This window comes from Eretmochelys imbricata, chromosome 3 (assembly GCF_965152235.1).
Source record: "Eretmochelys imbricata isolate rEreImb1 chromosome 3, rEreImb1.hap1, whole genome shotgun sequence".
NCBI classification, from domain to species: Eukaryota; Metazoa; Chordata; order Testudines; family Cheloniidae; genus Eretmochelys; species Eretmochelys imbricata.
In genome coordinates this window covers 163,169,177-163,190,680 of record NC_135574.1, presented here as the reverse complement: position 1 = coordinate 163,190,680, position 21,504 = coordinate 163,169,177, and the positions used below count along the sequence as shown (strand labels likewise).

The window sequence follows — 21,504 nt, the reverse complement described above, 5'->3', positions numbered from 1 at the left end:
ACCTTTTCTTTCCACCCTCATTGATACAATAAATGCTTTTCAATCAACTGGAGTATGCTGAGATGTTTAATAAAACAACTAATCATTTATGATTGAATTCTCACAACAGCAACAAAAGCAGGGCAGACAACTTACATATTCTTCAGAGACAAGGTGGGTGAGGTAATATCTTTTATTAGACCAACTTCTGGAACATTACCTCATCCACCTCATCTCTCTAATATCCTGAGAGCAACATGGCTATGGCAACACTGCATATAATATTCTCCAGTCCATTTGCATCCTATTTCATTGATTTGTTTTACTAAAGATTAGAAAGATTTAAAAGGCAAATATAAACACTGGGAAGTACCGTATGCATTTGCATTGAAGAACTTTCTCTTTAAACAAAATGGTACCAACTTTTCTAATGCACTGCTTTTCCATTTCAGTAAGAGCTTGTGTAAGATAATATATTGCAGTCATTTTGATAAATCACAGTCTTAAACTTCCCCTAAATAAAATATAATACTGTAACATTCCAACTCTTATCTCTAAACAAAACATTTTTACCATCACAAAACATATCTGTGAATGTGGCCAAAGGTTGACTTACCATTAATCAGAAATAAAAGCAGATTCTGATCTTGGTTACATAGGTGTAAGAGTCAGCTGACATCCATGAATTTATTCTGGATTTACACTAGCATAACTTAAAAGATAATCTGTCTGACTGTCTGTAAAATACTCTGAACATGAATATCACTGTACGAGATTGGTAGGTTTATCCTATTCTATCTCAATTTATCCTTTTAAAAAAGAAAGGATATTTTGTGTCACTGAGCATGAGGAATCCCCGATTAATGCCTAATTGTGTGCTACTGTGCAATGTAAGTGAGAAGTGGCCACTTGTACAGTTTTATGTTTCTCAGATTTGAGAACATTATTTTTAAAGTTTTCAGAGTAGCAGCGTGTTAGTCTGTATCTGCAAAAAGAACAGGAGTACTTGTGGCACCTTAGAGACTAACAAATTTATTAGAGCATAAGCTTTCATGGGCTACAGCCCACTTCATCAGATGCATAGAATGGAACATATAGTAAGATGTGTACACACACACACACACACACATACAGATAAGTTGGAAGTTACCATACGAACTGTGAGAGGCTAATTAGTTAAGATGAGCTATTATCAGCAGGAGAAAAAAACTTTTGTAGTGATAATCAAGATGGCCCATTTAGACAGTTGACAAGAAGGTGTTAAGGCTACTTAACTTAAGGAAATAGATTCAATATGTGTAATGACCCAGCCATTCCCAGTCTCTATTATTTTTAAAGAAAGTTGTTTGATATGTTTTTGAGTAATATCTTTTCTACAAAACAAGTGTCCATACTTCTACCATTTGCTGGTACTCCCTCAGTACCACGATCTACTTGATGTCCTGTTAGAGGAAAAGCAATACACATACGAGGAGACAGACCGCCAATAGTAAAGGGGTTAAACCCAACAGATTTACTTTTCTTATGAATGTAGAAAAACAGAAGTATGTGTAGTAGCAAAGGAAAATGAAAAGTGAAAGGCATTTAAATCTATTGCCTTTTCTCTCCCATTAACGATTGAAGCTTCTGTAGTACAGAGTTTTGGAACTGATGCACTGGTAAGCTTTCCTGTATGCACTGTCTTTGGTAACTGCCCACTCCTGATATAAATGCAGATAGCATGATACTGCTAGTTATGAAATGGGGGAGGAAGTAAGGTGTATAACATCCTGCCCTGCAGGAGGAAAAAAATTTGAAACCTCTTCATTGTCTACACTGAAGGTGAGCTGTTTCAGGGAGGTGGATTTTTGTTTAATCTGCTGTGAATGAATTTCCAAAGCTTGACAGACTTGGGGCATTAGCCATTGAGGTAGGGACAATCTTTTTTTGCTCTGTATTTGTACAGCATGTAGCACAATAGGCTCCAGGTCCATGACTAGGGCTCCTAGATTCTACTACCAATAAATAAGTTAGTTTCCCATTCATTCATACTCACCTGCCTTTTTTTTTTTTTTTTGGAGAACTCTAGTAACAAGTGTAGGGAGAGCACAGTTATGTGTTTTTAGAGAGACTAAAGTTTTAAACTAATCATTTACCTCTGATGAGCAATTGGTTCATTATTACATTAACTTTACCAAGCAGTATTAAAACAAAAGTTGAACAAATATTTTGAAGCTCCTCAATATACAAATCTAGAAAGCTACATTGAAACAGCATACACAGGCAGTAGTCAAACCGAAGATGAGAGATGCATACTGAAACCTTCATGATATACCCTACTTGTGATTATTGTGGCAACAAATTTACAGTACTCAAGAATTATCTACTGTACTATTCTGTATACTCAGTCACACTGTGGCCAGATAAAAGCTAGACAGCCACTATTCCAATCCCTGAGTCAAAGAAAAAAGAAAGAGTGTTGAGAGAAAACTAATTTTAATATTGGTTTGAAGCAGTACTTAACATTAGGTGATAAAGGCTCTGAAGTCAGTGTCCTGGCCCTGTGAGGGTGCTCTTGAACTGACCAGCACAACATTCAATAACAAAGTCTTCCTTTCTTTTCAGGCCTCCCATGGACAGAGACAGTTTTCATACAGACAAGTCCCTGACAATGACTGAGCATACATAGAGCAGGCTGTGGACCTTCTGAGCTCTTGCTTCTAGCACAGAAAATGGAAAAAAAATATCGATGTCCAAACTAATTGACAGGTAAACACCCTTACTAAAACTATAGAAGTATCCATTAACTCACTTTTTTGGGGATAACTTAAACAATGAAATTGGTAGTGGGGTCCTAATATCTTAAAAACAATGGAAAAAAACAACAGAGGGGAATAAAGTTCACAGTGCTTCCAAGGAAAAGGGAAAAATGACAGAGGCATATAATCAAGGTGTTCACACTATCTCAGAATAGGATGTGTCAGATGATTCCTGAGTTTGCACAGCAGTGCCAGAAACACACTCCAGAGTGTAAACGGTAGAGAACAGCTCAAAACAGAGCAAACAACTTTGTTGGTTCACTAGAGTCCATTTAAAAAGCATAGTTAACTTTATATAAACTATGTATCTTCCTGTATCAAATCCAATTCCTCACACAACAAGAACAGAAAGAGGCTATACAGATGAACAATTTGGACCCTGAAACATGCTATTTAATAAACTGATGCTTCTATTTTTGATTTTTTCCTGTAACAGAATGCATTTTCTCTTTCTGTGACTGACAGGATAATTGGAATACGTTTTGTTTTAAAGACACTTAAGTACTTTTAAAATATACAGTATAATTACTTTTTCCACTCCATTGTACATGATTTTCTATTAGAACTCTAAAATCCCCAAACCCTCTGAATACAGCCAACAAAAGGCTTATTTTCTTTTTTTTGTTTTTGTGCACACGAACACACATGCACCATGCATGTCCAACAATATTTTTGGTTTTGCTTGAGGTCAGTGCAACACCAAAAAAATTAACGCACAACTGGGATGTAAACAACTAATTTACTTTCCTGTTTTTATTTTCTTAGCAAGCGTGCAGGCTGGCTGTATTTTATTTCAAAAAGATTTGGTATCAACAGTCCATTCTCCCTGTTTAGTCAGTTTTGAAGCCTAAATCTTACAATGTTTTTATAAAAAGTGAATCAAATGATAGTTATTTTATCCTGCACATTTTGAGCCTCTCCACTTTCTATAAGAACACAGTTTCTGGTAATTTTATTCATTGTAGTCCTTTTCCTTCATTCTATGACCAATCAGCACTCAGAAATACCATTCTTATTGCTGATTGGTTGAAGACTGGGAAAGAACAGAGTATGACAAATACCATGCTACCTTTTTTTTTTTTTTTTTGCTGTGGGCTTTTATTCTCTAATTTAAAACAGTTATTGTCCTTGCAATATACAACTTAAATATACATCAGCTTCTAACTCATGCCAATGGTACTTCTTGGACTGGCCAGCAGGGGCTTTCAGAGAGTGGTAAAAGCATATTGCCCCTAAAAAGGGTTGTACTACCTCCAGGACATGTTCAGTCTTGACCCAGCCTGAAGCAAGAACAAGAACAACCCGCTGCTGCCACCTCACGGAAAAGCAGCTATGCAAAATGTGACAGGTGAAAGGCAGTGACGGGGTGGGGAGTGGGAAAGAGGCAGTGGTTATGAGGAATGGAAATCAGCACTCTATGTTAATAATTTGCAGGAATTTCACTTGCAGACCCTTCTGCCTTACGAAATTTGATAGCAACCATAATACTTTGGTTCCTGATTTGCCAGATGAGTGGCAGCTCACTGGAGTGGTTGCCATCACATAAGTGAGGGGAAAGCACTGAAGGAACAGTGGGAATGCTTGAATGGCAAGACAGTGCTATCAAATTCCTATACCTATACTGAGCAACACCCACAGCCCAAAAATACAAACTAGTGTGTGTGTGTATGTATATATATACACACACACACACACACACACATATATACACACAGCCTCTGGAGCCCACCTCTATTATACATGTGCATGCCTAATATGAAACCCATAAATGTATATATGAAATATGCTTAATATGAAACCTATAAATGTAAAAAGGCAAACATATTTGTGTATTTAAAAACGTTTGGGGGAATAACAAAAACTTCCAATAACATTTTTATTGTGAAATTTTTATGATGGCATTAAAGGTACATTTCTATTAAATGTACCTTTCAAGAGGTGACTCTGGCAATTACAGGCCAGTAAGCCTGACTACAGTTCGAAGCAAACTGGTTGGAACGATAGTAAAGAACAAAATTGTCAGACATATAGATGAACATAATTTGTTGGGGAACAGTCAACATGCCTCACCAATCTACCAGAATTCTTTGAGGGGGTCAACATGCATGTGGACAAGGGGGATCCAGTGGATATAGTGTATTTAGATTCTCAGAAAGCCTTTGACAAGGTCCCTCACCAAAGGCTCTTAAGCAAAGAAAGCAGTCATGGGATAAGAGGGAAGGTTCTCTCATGGATTGGTAATTGGTTAAAAGATAGGAAACAAAAGGTAGGAATAAATGGTCAGTTTTCAGAATGGAGAGAGGTAAATAGTGGTGTCCCCCAGGGGTCTGTACTGGGCCCGGTCCTGTTCAACATATTCATAAATGATCTGGAGAAAGGGGTAAACAGGAAGGTGGCAAAATTTGCAGATGATACAGAACTACTTAAGATAGTTAAATCCCAGGCAGATTGCAAAGAGCTACAAAAGGATCTCTCAAAACTGGGTGACTGGACAACAAAATGGCAGATATTGGCAAATTCAGTGTTGATAAATGCAAAGTAATGCACATTGGAAAACATAACCCCAACTATATATATGAAATGATGGGGTCTAAATTAGCTGTTACCACTCAAGAAAGAGATCTTGGAGTCACTCTGGATAGTTCTCTGAACATCCACTCAATGTGCAGCAGCAGTCAAAAAAGCAAAAAGAATTCTGGGAATCGTTAAGAAAGCGATAGATAATATTGCATGCAGATGTGGATATAGTGTACTTGGAAAAGGGTCAGAAAAGGGCAACAAAAATTATTAGGGGTATGGAACAACTGAGGAGAGATTAATAAGACTGGGACTTTTCAGCTTGGAAAAGAGATGACTAAGGGGGGATATGATAGAGATCTATAAAATCATAACTGGTGTGGAGAAAGTAAATAAGGAAGTGTTATTTACTCCTTCTCATAACACAGGAACTAGGGGCCACCAAATGAAATTAATAGGCAGCTGATTTAAAACAAATAAAAGGAAGGTTTTTTTCCACACAACGCAGTCAACCTGTGGAACTCCTTACCAGAGAATGTTGTGAAGGCGAAGACTATAACAGGGTTCAAAAAAGAACGAGATAAATTCATGGAGCATAGGTCCACCAATGGCTATTAGACATGATGGGCAGGGATGGTATCCCTGGCCTCTGTTTGCCAGAAGCTAGGAATGGGCGACATGGGATGGATCACTTGATGATTACCTGTTCTATTCATTCCCTCTGGGACACCTTGCATTGGACACTGTCGGAAGACAGGATACTGGGTTAAATGGACCTCTGGTCTGACCCAGTATGGCCGTTCTTATGAAAAAAAGAGGCACATAATTTTTCTTAACAGCTGTTGAAACAGATACATTCTGGTTAAACAGTACACTAGCATTCAATGCCATACCCTTGATTTTACAGTGATTGCCATGAATTAATTTAATTCCATCTGTAAGCTAAAAATCAGATCAGAGGTCTAATGCTGCTGCAGGCTCCACATCTGTTTAATCATTTTTGGACACAACAGCTTGCAAAAGTTCAGGATTTAAATTTGCTTAATATTTAAGAAATAATGTTTTACTAGTGTGTGAATCTCACCAGGAAACAAACGTGTCAATACTCAGTTTTGAACTATATGGCAAACTGAAAATCTATTTTCCCTTAACTGTAAAATACGTCTTCTTTAGAACATTCCATCTAGGCTTATATTTGTTATAGATCAAAAAACAGGACAGTTACCCAATGTACTACTATTGTGACTTTCAATATTTAAAAAGGGTAGAAAGCTATAATTTATTTTTTATTTTTTTTATTTATTAATCTTTTTATTGCTAATGGGGCAAAATCAGTTTTCAGTTTATTGACAAAACTGACATCACTTAAATTATTTTGGATTTACACTGGTGTACCTAAAATCAGAATCCAGTTCAGCACCTTCAATAAACTTTAGGAGAGCAACACAAAGTCTTTTTCAGGCATAAGACTAAAGGAAGGTGGATTTGTGCAATTTCAACTTTGACCAAATTATTTTTTTAATGCTGAGGATAATTTCTCAGAAAATGATACTGCATTGAAATCGAGTCCTGGACTCTCATCTTTCTTTTATAAGATTAAAGATTTGTGAGTGGAACAACTATGCCTCAGCAGAGCATTCCACAACTATTATTTCTTCTTCTTTCGCTCCTGGCAGCCCTAAATCCTTTAAATCCTTTCCTAGAAGGATCTCCTTTTGCTTGGGCAATTTTTGCAATACATGGCCCGCTAACCCTTACCTCCTACCCTGGATCTCACTTATGTCTGTAACAGCAGAGTCAGTCTTTTTACCGCAAATCTTTCAAGGAGCATTGTAGATGGTAATTCACTTGCGTAATTGGCTCAAGAGATGAAAATCTTCTATCTGACTCTCTTACCCACTAATCTATCCAGCTGACTGCAAGCCTAATTGGCAGCTTGTTTAGTAATTTGGCTCCTAAAGTGTTGTATTGATGTTGGATAAACAGCCAATGGAAAGAAAGGTGATACATGCTGCTTCACTTTAAAATCCAGTGAACTTTCCCCGTTTTCAGAAGACATTTAATACTCCATCTTTTTTTGTTGGGTTTTTGTTTTTTGTTTTCTGTTTCCATACCATCTAACTGAACGCAGGGATGTAAAACATCCTAATGCAAGCCATTCCATCAGAAACATTGTTAAAAATCATAAACTCTTAGACTGCGTCCTCTTTAAAGGAGATTCGCTAACAAAAGTAAAAATCAGGATTGCTGCTCAGATTTTTTAGATTTTTTTTTTTTAACTATTGAAAATTTGTGTAGCATTAACAGCAGCTTCACAACTGGCAGACAAATTACAATTTTTTAAATTGCTGTGATGTTCAAATATTTATAACGTATCTGTCTAATTTATACATCTAGTTGCTGTTAATCAGATATATTACAACCGACTATTTCAAGCTACAACAGACACAACTGTGAAGACGTCACATTACTCAGTTAAACATTTTGGGCCAAATTTCCAAACACGGGTTAGCTATGTTGTGCTCACAAAATCTGCACTCACTCTAAAACCTCATGCTGCACGAATATAAACCCTACATTGATGACAACACAAAACCTGAACTGACTTCTGGTCATGAGACATCACAGTTCCTTTGGAGCTGCACTATCAGGAACTCCCTCAAAGGAAATCCACTGAACCAATAACAGAGACCTTGACTTATTTTCTTTTCTGACTAAGCTCTACCAGGCCAGAAGTTGGAAAGTATGTGTCCTGCTCACCACAGCCCATTCAGTCCTTTCTACCCATACCAGACACATAATTGTGTTGCATCCTATTGCAGGAGCTGAAGGTTGGGTGGGAAGAGAAGGCACAATAGGGGTGGAAAAGTCCCCCTTACAGATAACAGAAGGGCTGTTAGACAAAAACTGCCTTTGCACACGGATCTAAGAGAAATGATGCAGCACATTATTTACTCCACATTTTTGGCAACACTGCAAATATCACTTTACTGTGTCTCTGAGGCAGATCTTCCAGTGTAAAATCTTCCAAAGCAGATAAAAAGAAAACTTGAAAACCTGGCAAAGTTGTTATTCTCTGATATATGTTCAGTGACTTATGTGAAGTGAACTGTGGTTTCTGCCCAGGTCCTAGAGGACAGGGTTTACATCACAAAAGTCACCCACAAAATTGGCAGCCTTGTGTAATCTCAGCAGAAACACTAGGGACTGAATCAACACGGGGACTAACAATGTCACCCTTAGAACTGATCCATTCATCACAAGGTTAAAACAGACTACCAGGACAGTGAGAGGAAGCTTTCATTTTTTCTGCCCATACTTGACTTATTCTGTGAATGGGAGTTTTCTGTCAAACTAGTACTTTTCATAAGCATTAATTCATCAAAACAAAACTAGAAAACAAATATAAATGTTGTTAACTACTTGCACTAAGGAAAACTAATCTACAGGTAAACTACCTACTCAGGCATTAGTATCTCCAACCAGTGTACCACTAGAGGCTATATTCAGGATGCAGGAAACAATGCTATACATAGGGAGTGCAAAGAGGAATTAAGATAAAAGAAGGGGAATACTTCTAAGCCTTTTGGCTAAAATAAAGTAAAGATGAAGGAAGTTGGGGGGCTCTCTACCAAAATGAAATTCTGTGGAGGATCTCTTGGGGTTATGTCTACCCTGCAGTTGAGTGCTGTGATCGCAGCACATGTAGTGTACCTGAGCTAGCTTTGAGATCACAGCTAGCTCAAGTAACAGCAGCAGGGTAGCTGTGGCAGCAGGGGTAGTGGCATGGGCTAGTCACTCCTGTATATACCCAGGATCCTGGAAAGAGTTGTACTCAGGAGGCTAGCCTGTGCTATTGCCGTGGATACATTGCTATTGTTACTTAAGCTAGCTTGGATCTAGCTAGCTTGAGTATGCCTACACACGCTGCAATCATACCTCTTGATTGCAGTATAGACATATCCTCAGTTACTCCATACCATTTGAAGATGATAGACAACAATGCACAGTTATCAATCCTTCCTTGCCAAGGATCTCCCTTCCATAATTAAATCATGGGAGAAATCATATGTCAATTTCTCTTAAATATGCAATCTGTCACTTACATATGCAAACTTAATGCTGACCAAAGTTCTCTCTAATGGTAATAAAGATGTCAGAATGCAAATCTAGGTATTTCTTCAGTGTGTGCTCCACAGATGTACACTCTTTCAGGTTTGTAAAAATCAAAATCCTGGTGCTTATCCTGGAAAGTGAAAGAAGTGTTTCCATCCTGAAATCAAGTCAGTGGGTGTCTGTTTAGACACTACTACTACCTCCTGAAGAAAGAAAGCTCTGAATGTGTTTGTGTTAGGAACCTGATCAATGTCTCGTATGTTTTTACACTATGGAAATGTTTTCTGACATGTTAAAAGGTTTTTTAATTTTTATTGATGTAAAATTATAGAAAATGTTATACCTTGAATTGCACAAAACATAAAACTACATCAGTAAGATTCTTTCCTTCAAAATTAAATTACAATGGTAACTATATTTAAATGACAGGTTTCAGAGCAGCAGCCGCCATGTTAGTTTGTATTCGCAAAAGGAAAAGGAGTACTTGGGGCACCTTCGAGACTAACCAATTTATTTGAGCATAAGCTTTTGTGAGCTACAGCTCACTTCATCGGATGCATTCCGATGAACTGAGCTGTAGCTCACAAAAGCTTATGCTCAAATAAATTTGTTAGTCTCGAAGGTGCCCCAAGTACTCCTTATATTTAAATGGATGAACATGAAGGCAGCTATGCTCTCTCATCCCTAGAAAGGGTCCTTCTAATATCAGGGTTAAGGCACAAGGAAGACCAGGATTGGGAAGCTTCCATTACTGGTTCAAGTGCTATACTTGTCCTGTTTACAGACAAAGGAATTCTGTCTCTAGCATTGTCCTTTAACAAGTTACACAAAAAGTTCAAAAACCAAACCAAACAAACAAAAAAAACCTTTGCTCATACTACCATGCTTTATTACTAAGACATGAATTCTAAGCTGAATGGAGCACATTCTAAATTTCCCACATAGATACAACAGGGAATTTGAACAATTATTCATACCCAGTGTTTTGAAAATTTACCCATAGTTTATCTAGGTAAGCCCAAGTCTGCCTTTATCTGTAACTATCTCAGAAAGTTGACCTTCACCACAAGCTTAGCCTCAGCAACCTCTGTTACAAAGGTGTAATCACAATATTTTTCAAATAATCATTTTTGCACTGCAGATATTCAGGTCTTATTTTTAATCACTGATATATTAAGCATCAGCAAAATAGTTTGCTTAGCTGCTCCACTGGCAATTTTAAAAAAGGAATAAAAACATTTAGCCTTTTGATTACCTTGTTAAAGTGAGTCATAACAGCATTATAACCATGCTCAGTATGGCTGCTATAATTAAGAATCTGTCAGGTTTTTCTTTAGAACACATTTTTTTAAAATGAGGTTTATAACTCAGTCATTTCAAATGGTATCATCTTGAAGTGTGACATACAAACCCTCAGCCCGGAAAAAGACATTGTAATTAAAATTTGCTTTTACAAAAAGTGATCAATATTTGTTCAGCTGCATGGGATAATGTTCTGTGCGATGCTTTTTATATTTCCCTATATATTCTATGTTTTAGTCATTTGCGCTTTATCATTATATGATAATGTGAAGAACAAAATCTGAAGAAAGCCATTTGTTTGTTTCTGAAAACCATTTACTGGACTATGCACAAAACTTTTTTTTATTTTACTTCGCATTAGTGTTCTGTAGTCTGTAAATTATGTTAATAGAAATCCACTAATGTCAAACAGAATTTGTGCACAAAGAATAGTGTGTGTTTCACAACTGAGATTTAGAGGTTCTAAAGGGATAGAAAAAACCCACAGGATCAAAGGGATATAGGAAATATGATGGAGACCAGAGAGTCACTTGGGGAGTTGAGAGAGAGTGAGGTACACAGAAAATGAAAGATAGTCAGAACACAAGAAAGAGAACTTGGGTTAAAAAAGTCTATTCAATTTTTGAGTATAAACTTTTAGAATTCTTCTGTAGCATCTACAGAACGAATTAGAAATTTTTAAATGGATAATCTCTAAACTTTCAGTGAATATTTCAACTGCATACATTTCAAGAACACACAACTTGTTAATATCATCCTTTATTTTATGTATAATTACATTTTGTTGGTTGCTAATTACTTTTACTAATACTGAACATGTTTTTGGTAGGGTCATTTTCTCTGACAGATAAACTAAATAATTAAATATACAGGAAAAACTTTGTATAAAAATAATGTACCTTGAGGGCATTGTGTCACTGCAATGAGACATGTTAGGGTGTCATACTGAATAGCACTACTACTCAGGTAGTTGGAACAAGCACAAAGTCATGCAGAATGACATGCACTCAAGTTTCACTGCTTAAACTACTTTTGTAGTATGAAACCTATTGCTTAAAAAGATATCAATTTCTATAGAAGAAGCTGGATGGGAAAAAAATTTAGTTGCCTATGATGTACAATGTGCTGCAATCGTTCTTTGAGTCTTAAGAAACAGAAGTCACGTGTCAAAAGTACGCAATATTTGCAATCACTCTTGTTTTAGCTGGTAAACTAATTAGTTAAGTTCATGCAGTAATAAAAGAGGAGGCTTTCTAAAACAAGCCAAAACAGAAAATGTACTATAGCAAATAATGCAAAATAGGACTTTACTGTTTTTGCTGTCAGCTGGCTAGAAACTCCCTTCCCACCCATATCTAATAGTATTCCTCTTATTTTGTTCACTGCTTTTCCTCACCTTTACAGATGACATTTTTCAAACTATAAAATGGTCTGTGCTGTTAAAACTTTCTTGCTTCAACAGTTTCTCATTGCTGTAAGAATAAGTCTACATCCTTTGTTACTAATATACACAAACCTATTGGCATGTGACTTTGACTCAAGGCTGAGAACAGGCTATAAATTTAGAAATCAATATCTAACTCTATCAATATTCATTTTACTTTTTCTTTCAATATAAAATACAAAGGTGAAAGAGCAGTAAATAAGCTAGAGTACTGAAATAAATTGGGTGTTCTTGTCACAATTAATAAATGTTTACCCAATAACACTGCTAGCTACAATAGTCTACAGCCATGTAAAATGTCTGAGAGTATGTACTGGAGCAGGTGCTAACCCGACTGTTCACAAAAATACACACAACATATTTCCATAGTTAATTAGCAATCACCAGTAATTCTCCTTGGTACTATTTCTCCCACATATATAAAACATACCGTGCATATTGCTATTTATCCAAGCAATTTTCTTCTGGAAACACAGATTGGGATTATGGAACTAAACTGTTTTGCTCACCTACCTGGATGACATACTAGGTCATGCTTTACTAATTTGTAGTATGTGCATCATATCCCAAGATAAAGCTTATAGTTGTTCATTGATCTATAGTCACTCTTTCAGCTTTCACTACTGTATTCAACTAGGAAGCAGAGTAGGTACTGGTGGACTCATTCTGTTGATTTGCAGAGACAAACATCATTGTGATTGCTGTGTACATAAAATTTATTTTTTTTTTAAAAGAAAAATGTCCCCCCCCCCCTTTTTTTTTTTTTTAGTTAATCCCAATCCTTTTATTTCTATATTTTACCTAAAAATCCCAACCAGGACAATGGTAGCTTGTCCTACTCTAAATCCCTTTCTGGAATGTAATGACATTAGGTAAATCCTTTTCTTTCTTCAAATAATGATAGCAAACATTCAAAAAATCAGTGTTTTAAAAGTAATTTAGTTGTGGGAAGGAGTGGTAACGGAGTGAACTGAGGTAGTGAACACACGTATTTCTGAAACATGTGTGTGTGAACATAGCTACCATTGTTTAATTTACTAAATGTTTTTCCAAGTTTATACTGGTTTCTTTAAAAAACCCACAAAGATTCAAACATAGAAAAACACTTCACATTATCAAAAACTAATACAGAAGGAAACTGAACTGCTCTTCTTGAATTAGAAAGATAAATCCACACTAGTTAAACAGTAGCAAATACAAGGCTTTTTCTTTTTCTTTTTCTCTTTCTTTTTTATGATTTTGTATCTTTCTTTTTTAAAAAGACCCTGTATCTCTGTCTCTCAGTTTAAGACAAAAATCCTCTCAAAAAATGTCTTGTATATATTGAATATATCAAACACTGAATGCTTATATAAAATATTTAGTAACTTCATTATCAAAAGACTGACTTTGCAAACTAGGCAGTGGAATTAGCCTGTGAACAGTGGAAGTCCACAGTAAAATGTATGATAAAATAAATTTCACTATACTTTATACCAACTCTGTACAAAATGACTTCCTTTGGTACTTGCAAGTTGTGAAGTCAAAATCACCTTGTAGAAATCATTGTATTATCCTCTCCTCAGCCATTAAGTATTTTCCTGCTCACTTCACATATGTTCAGAGTCTTAGGACCTGATCCAGACATTCTCTTTTTCCATACTGCTTCCACTAAGATGTAGTATTTATGAGATTGTTCCTGGTCTGTTTTTGTCACTGTTTGAAACACTGAAATATTGAGGGGCCGTTCAACTGGAATGCAAACAGTTGGTTACTCTAAAGAATATCTAGGAGAGATTTGAATCAAAGAATTGTATGCGTGTACACATTGTATATAATAAGGTACTGTAAGTATATGCTGATAAATAGCAATATATATGAACATGTGTAGTCCAGAGGCTCACATACTACAACTATGTGAAATATATGAAGACAGACTAACAGAGATATACACAAAAAGATGCACAACCATACCCTCAGCAGTCTAACTAGATATAGTTAATATAAACAAACGGATGAGAATCCTGTAAATCACAGCCAAGTATTAAAAAAGTCATTTCACAGCTGTAACATCAGCAAAATGCATGCAATGGTTGTGATCTTGCATCTACAAAAATCTTTGAAAATGCACTTGCAGGTGTTAGCCATTTAATGTGCTGCACTAATTTTGAAGCTATCTTTCATATACTTGACTCAAAACTTTCAATGATTTGCCCAACAAATCTTGTACAGTACATTATATTTATTCTAGGTTTTCATATACATTCTTCATTGGAAAAATGCCCTAGCTCTTCCTATCTTGTGTTGTTGAGTATACATGTATAGTAATCTCTTTTGTTTAAGATTTTCATTCTGGGGAAACCAAATCACTTTTCTTTAATAAGTACTGTGTTTGAAAAGGCTGAGAAATTAGAAATGTCTAAACAACAATTAAAAGTCAGTTGATTTCTTAATCTCTAATACTATTATATTATCTGCCTAAAGGTATGTCAAGAGTGGCTGAATTTATTATGCACTTTGCTGTGTTGCTGACCTACTGCTTTGTATTTTAAAGATTTAACTTTTGGGGTTTGGTTACAGTAAAATTGGTTACCTGTGGGTCCTGGTAGGGGTGCAGCTTTCCTTCTCCGTTTGATGTCTCCCATGCACAATGATCCTAAATGTACACTTGTTTGTCTGTAAGTGATTATCAGAGAAAACTATTAACAAAGGGGGGGAAATGCCACATAAATACACAGCTTGTATAACCTAAATCTGAACCTAAATCAAAACATTCTCAATGAAGATGAAGCTGCACAGTGAAGCCACCAATCTTGTTTATATCAAAACATAATTATGTTTGTTGACAAGCGCTCAGCATCTAAACACAGCATCATAAATTGTTCCTGGAATGAATAATATAAAAGGAATGCTTTTTAATTTTCAAAACTGGCAATCTTTCTAGCTCAACATAAAACACTGTTTCTTCTGACAGGAAAATAGCTAAGATTAATTATCTAAAGAGATCACAATATTGTTGTAGGTTATCAATTGGTTACTAATGCCTTACTGTCAGAATGACATTTATTACAGGAAAAGTATTATCAATTTCTTTTAAGGTAACATGAAGAATGTCTGAGGTAACATGAAACAGAAAACTCTTCAAACGCAGATGGAATAAAAGTGTAATTTTGCTATAAGTAACTTAACATTCCTGTAGAGAGGCACAGATACTGCTGGCTGCATCATTCGGTGAAGAATTAGGAGACAAGGGAAAAAGAAGAGGCATTTATGGAGATGTATTAAACATTACAGAGTACCTAAAAACACAAGTCCCAATATTGTGATTCTTTTAATTATAACTTAGTGAATTTTGTTAAATCACAAGGTGGGAAACAAATCTAGTAAACTGGTGCCAATGAAGAGTAATATGTTCCCATTTAAGGGGCCTGGGTTCAGTCTAGGATTTATAAATTTTGCTTTATTGCACATAAGCTTTCTTTAAGCTATACCATTATTAATTGTGTAACAGATGATTATGTGATTTAAAAGAATATTCAGATTTCCTGCATAATGTTGTAAAAAGAGAAAAACCAAAACACTGGGCTGAAAATGGTCATAGTGTTTAACGTTTTATGGTACAAATCCACTTTTTTAATACAAATGTACTAATGACTTTGTTATTTCACATAGATGGGCTTCAGTGGGTAATTTAAAAAATAAAATACTCCAATGCATATCCCAGATTAACTTATTGTGCCACAACGTCAGCATCGATTAACTTAACTTTCTATTTTAACATGGACTTTTCTTCCTTGAAACGGCCTCACAAGTTGAATTTAAATACAAATTTAACATCCAAAAGCTAAGTATAGTGGAACCATCCTCTTTTCACCCTTCCTGCTATCACAGAGTAAATTTCAATTAGTGCTAAATTTACATTAAGACTGTTTAAACCTCTAAATCTTTTGTAATTGGTAGTACATGTAAAAACAGTGAAAACTGGAAATTTAAATAAAGTATAGAAAAGGTCAATAAAGGCAAAATAAATATTCAAAAAGCTATTTAAATAAAGTTGTTATTAAACTTGCAGGTTTTAATTTATGTTTTATATATTCTATTAAAGTAACCATTTAAGTAAGTACATTATCATGATATGTGTGTGCTTTTTAAAAAAAAACTGCTAAAATATAGAGAATGGGTTATGAATCCAGTCATATTACACTTGGGAAAACTGTCTTTTCAAGAATGGCTTCGACTATCTTGATTACTCACTTGACTCTGATATCCATAATGCAACTAAATCACCCGTAGAATATATTTTCTGAAACTAAATATCAGAATTCAAATAAAGGAATGCAAAATATTAAAATTAGGAACTGTCTTAACCACTAAACTGATATATGTCCTCATTTTATTCAGAATGAATATGCTGCACATAAAAAATGTGAAGACCTTCATATCTCATTGTCAATTTTTTTTAAACATCAAGAAATAGAATGACCAATGAATACTAAACATAGATCACCAGCTCCCTCTTCCCAAAATCCATATCCCATTATATTATTGCAGGGTCTTAGACTGTAAAAGTCTCCTGGACATGTCTCATACTAGGTAGAGTGCAATGACTGTGTTTTTTTCTCCAGCATTCCTATGTAGAGGGGAAAGGGGATCAAAAAAACCAAACCAAAACAAACCCACACCACCCAAGGATGCAAGTAGGATGAAAGATAAAAATTAATAAAGTCAGCCAATTGAACCTCAAGACCTGAGCTACAGGAGTAACAGCTAGCTGCGCTTGAGTAATTCTACCCAGAATTGATTATCTGTTACACTGCATTGAGATATCTAGATTATTGATCAATAAGATTATGGTACTCAGGTCCCAACACTTTTCCTCCAGGCACATGCAATGGAGTTGCAACAAATAACACTAAGTAAGGACTACTTTGTTATTGTTGTCACCCTTCATGTAGAACATAGCAGTTACTTTTTAATTCAAAATCAATGAATGTTTGAAAGACAGCCTTGTTCCTTCAGCATAAATGAATCATTTGTCTTTGCAAAGCACAACAATCTGATCACTAGCCAAGGTGAGAGTGGTTATTTCTTTGCTATGGTTTTGGGAAAAAGCTAGAGGTTTCTCTATGCTAGAAACTAACCAATATTCTTAAGAAATCGTTAAAGCAATAATTACACTTTTTCAAATCCACAGTCCATTATGAAGCTACCACTAATATTATACCTTTGACTAAAACTAGATTAATTTCAAACACTGCATTTATTTCAAAAGGGGATTTACAACTACCATTTTAGATGTATTGTTGATTGAAGTGCAGAGAGACAAAAGGCTACATTTTAAAGAGCAATGGACAAAGAACTGTCCCTAATCTGAAAGCTACAGTTTAGAGAAAGCAAGCTATTACACTTTGGCTATAAACATAAACACTAGCGCATGAATATTACATTTCTAAATTGTAGACGTAGCGAGAACTCTGACCCTCACAGTCTGGCTAGGGGTTCAACAATATGCTTCTTAACATTAAAACACAAAAGCAAGGATTACAAATAGGAAGAAAGCTATTTGCCTGATTTCTCTCTTTTTATCCATAGCTTGCTGCAAGCTATCATTTATAAATAGTGCTCTGGTGGGAAACTAGGCATTTTATTAGGGAAAAAATAAAACTTGTTAAGACCACCTTGCCTGAAAACTTGGCTTTTGACGTGCTGGTGACAGGGACTGGAGCAAGCAGTGTCAAATGGAATAATTTTAAAGGAAAGACAACAGGAACTTGTCGCCTCATTGTATGCATTTACAAATAGAGGCTTTTCAGAATATTAGGCCTAGTTAAAGCTGCCCTCTGGATAAAAAGTGTTCCCAAGCAGCCTCAGACAAGCTTGGGAGACAAACAGATGTGACTATGGTCCCTGGCGTTTGGCAAGAACACTCACTGTCAATAAGAAAAATATAAGCATGGACAGGGCATCAGCTGCACAACAGTGGAGCAGGCCTGCAAGTGTCATAGCAGCGGCAAAGTTGTGGCAGAGGGAAGTAAAAAGGCTGCATAAGCCCAGACTGGTGTGAACTTACACTAGCAGGCCAAGATTTTTGTTGTTATTATCATGCCTCAACATATTAAACAAAAAAGGAATGGAAAAATATACTGCCAGATTTTATTCCTTTTCCCCTCTGATATACAGTATTTCCAGGGAAAAGATGATAGTGGTACTATAAGCACAAGACGACACACCAAAATCATGTATATTAATAAAAAAAAATAAGTTACACTGTGGAAACTGCTGTTCTCAGAAATGGCTGTCTCCATGTTGATAACATGAGTCACCAGTGCTCATAACTATTCGCTGTTAAGGTTATCATCCCACTGTTCAGTGCTATCTAATTTTCTTTACTTTCCCCCTCCATTCTGGCAGTCTGCCTTCCCATTTTTTCTCTAGATAATGATTCCGGGAAATATGTCTAAATGATACATCTTCTAAATCCCCCAGACAGAAACCATTCCATCCACACTGTTGCCATACAAACTCTTATTTTTCTATCACCTCAGTATTCTTGGTAATACAATATTTTTAATGAGCTGTTTCTCATCTGAAACTATGAATGTTTGGCTTCCAAAGCCATCTGTAGCAGCTCAAGTCAGAGTTTGATCTAATCGGATCTTAGTGGTCATTAGCACCACCCTGTCCTGTGCAAAAAGCCATCAGTTTCACGTTGACCTTTCAATCCATATCCAGCCTTTGAAAGAGGCCCCCCACTTTCATGGACCACAGATACAGAAAACAGACCTTTATATGCCATTTCCACTTTGCACATGTACTTTTGTTAAATGATTATATTTTATATAAAAACAAAAAGAAAAGAAAAAAAGAAAGAAAACAGACTTACTTGTTTAACCTCCTTTTCCTACTTTTAAGGGTTTATGATGTTCCCAAGTATTATCACTGCCTTTGCTATTAACATTCAGATGGAATTAGAATTTCACTCTAGATTTAGTATTCGCTTTAGTCATTACAAAGCAGTATAGTGCAGTGGACTGAGCATAAGAAGGCAGCTACTTCTGAATACCATAGTTCTCCCCAATGGCTTGCTGTGTGGATGTGGGGACATCACTAACCACCCTGTTCATTTTTCCATATATAAAACAGTACTCCTCCAAAAACAATTAATCTTCTTCATCCCTACTACCCTGGAAGTGGGAATTATTCCATAGCTACTTCACAAAGGTGTGTTGTGAGAATTAAGTTTGTATTGCAGTTGTCTTCATATGTGCTAGTACATTTTCTGAGACCTTGATTCCAGTTAGGGGCTTTTGGGCACTATTGCAATACAAATAACACATTTACTTATGTATTTATTTTACATGTCTACTCATTGCTCCAACATCCCTGTTGGTTATCTTACTCCAGTGTTTTCTTGCTTTTAGGAGTTTTTGCTTTCCTCACAAGCTGTAATGCTTTGAGATCCATATTATTTACTCTTCTTGATGTGTTATAATTGCAATGTTAATACATGCACACCTCATTTCCTCCCCACAGTTTGTTTGGACTTCTGTTTACACTTCAGCAAAGCATCAAGCCATTTGCCAGATTACATTTTGTACCTCTATGACTTGGCACATATTATCTGTAAATAATGGAGGTCCCTGTTTATTGCATTTTAGACATAACTTGAACTTTGAAAGTAGCAGTTCCTGACAGAGGTAAGAGTGGAAGAGTTTTCATGTTTTGCTCAAAAACATTCTTATCTATTGGATTTCTGTGCAGCTGATTTGGAAAGCATAGATTATGTTGTATGCTACACTGATGCTGAAATAATACTTTAAAACTAATTTTCACAGCACAATTTAATGAACTGATATCACCCAATACTTGTCTGTCCATTATATTCTGATCAACAACTCTTTCACTCAACTTGGGCATTGAAATACTCTGTAAACAGCAACATCTATCCTAGCACAGTATCATTGAGTTCCTGCAGATGGCTGTAGAACTCTTCAATTATATCATTGGATGCTGTAGCTAATGCCTAGGCTTGATAAGTTACTAACTGAAGCTCTTTAGAAACAGATTTTAGTAAAGCTGGAGTTGACTGGTTTGAATTTTATAAGGATCTAAGGCTTGATTATTAAGAAGAATTGTCACTCCCTTTGTCCATTTTCAATCTCAAAAGAGTTGGATGAGAATGGAGACAGAACGACGTGATGACTGCAACTTATTTGAAGCTTGAAATGGTTTGACAACAATTTCTTAGACAATGTAATTATGCTATTAGGTGGCATGTTTGGACATTCCCGGTGGTGACCTACAAGGTTAATTTCTACTCTAATAATTTTAGTTTTCAAACTACAGGATGATTTTAAGACGAGATTGAAAGAGTGATTCAGGGGTTTAGAAGGAAAGTATGGGAAGAGCTCATAAGATATAAAGGAGATCAATGAGTAACCTCTTTCCTCAACTATAACATTTACAGAAAGCAGGCTAAGTCCAGAGGTGCAGTGTGAGATGGAAGGGAGTATGGGGAGCAGTGGTCAGAACAATAGGGAGAAGATAGATAATGGAGAATGTCTAAAACCAGGAGAGCAATTCTGAAACTGGATTCAGAAATATATATTACATAAGAAAGCCAACAAAATGACTCAAAATGAAGGTGGATGACCTCATCCATCTTTCTTGACAAGAGTACAGCCCGACCACACTGTCTCATTATTCTAGTGTCCTTAATGTAATAACAGCATAGCAAAAGTTCTCAATTTTTTTTTTTTTTTTATAAACACACAGGGTGGCCCACATTTTAGTACGGAGTTTGCCTTCTGGACCACATGTCCTCCTCCCACAGGAAGTTGCATAGACTGCCTCCTCCAGTTGATGGTGTTACTCTGTGGCGATTAGCAACTACTTGCATGGAAAACTGGACAGTATTTAAATGTATTTTTAGGTGTCTTAATATGACCGTGTTCTCCACAGACTGCTAGCAACTGCTTCATCACCTACCTGAGTGCTATGGACCACAATTTGAGCATCTTAGCAGTATACAGCATTAAACAATATCATGTAGGTATTTCTAAGTTTCCTGTCACCTTAGTATCTAAATAAGGTAGTGGGACCAACATAAGTTTCAGTGATTCAATATGATTAAGCTTCCAAAAGTTTGGATGCTTATGCAAAGTCACACCCTTCCCTGCAATTGCCTTCTAGTATTAAGGAACATTTTCTAAAAATAATATCCCAATAGAACTGTAACATTTTATATGTTTACCCACCAGCTAGTTAGTGCTGTAAGTTTGGGTACAGTACATAATATTACTCATACATAAAGAGGTGTAATCCTGCCTCAAATGCACATCTCAACACAACTAACTATGGTACAGTTAT

At 36.0% G+C, this 21,504-nt stretch overlaps 1 protein-coding gene across 1 annotated transcript in view; it reads right to left on the bottom strand.

Annotated features, from left to right (window-relative positions):
- Positions 1 to 21,504, bottom strand: part of GPATCH2 (G-patch domain containing 2) — a 180,849-nt gene that overhangs the window by 3,980 nt on the left and 155,365 nt on the right. Inside the window, exon 9 of the mRNA XM_077813756.1 lies at positions 14,729 to 14,811. Within this exon, the coding sequence (XP_077669882.1) occupies positions 14,729 to 14,811 (83 nt within the window). The remainder of the gene's footprint in view (positions 1 to 14,728; positions 14,812 to 21,504) is intronic.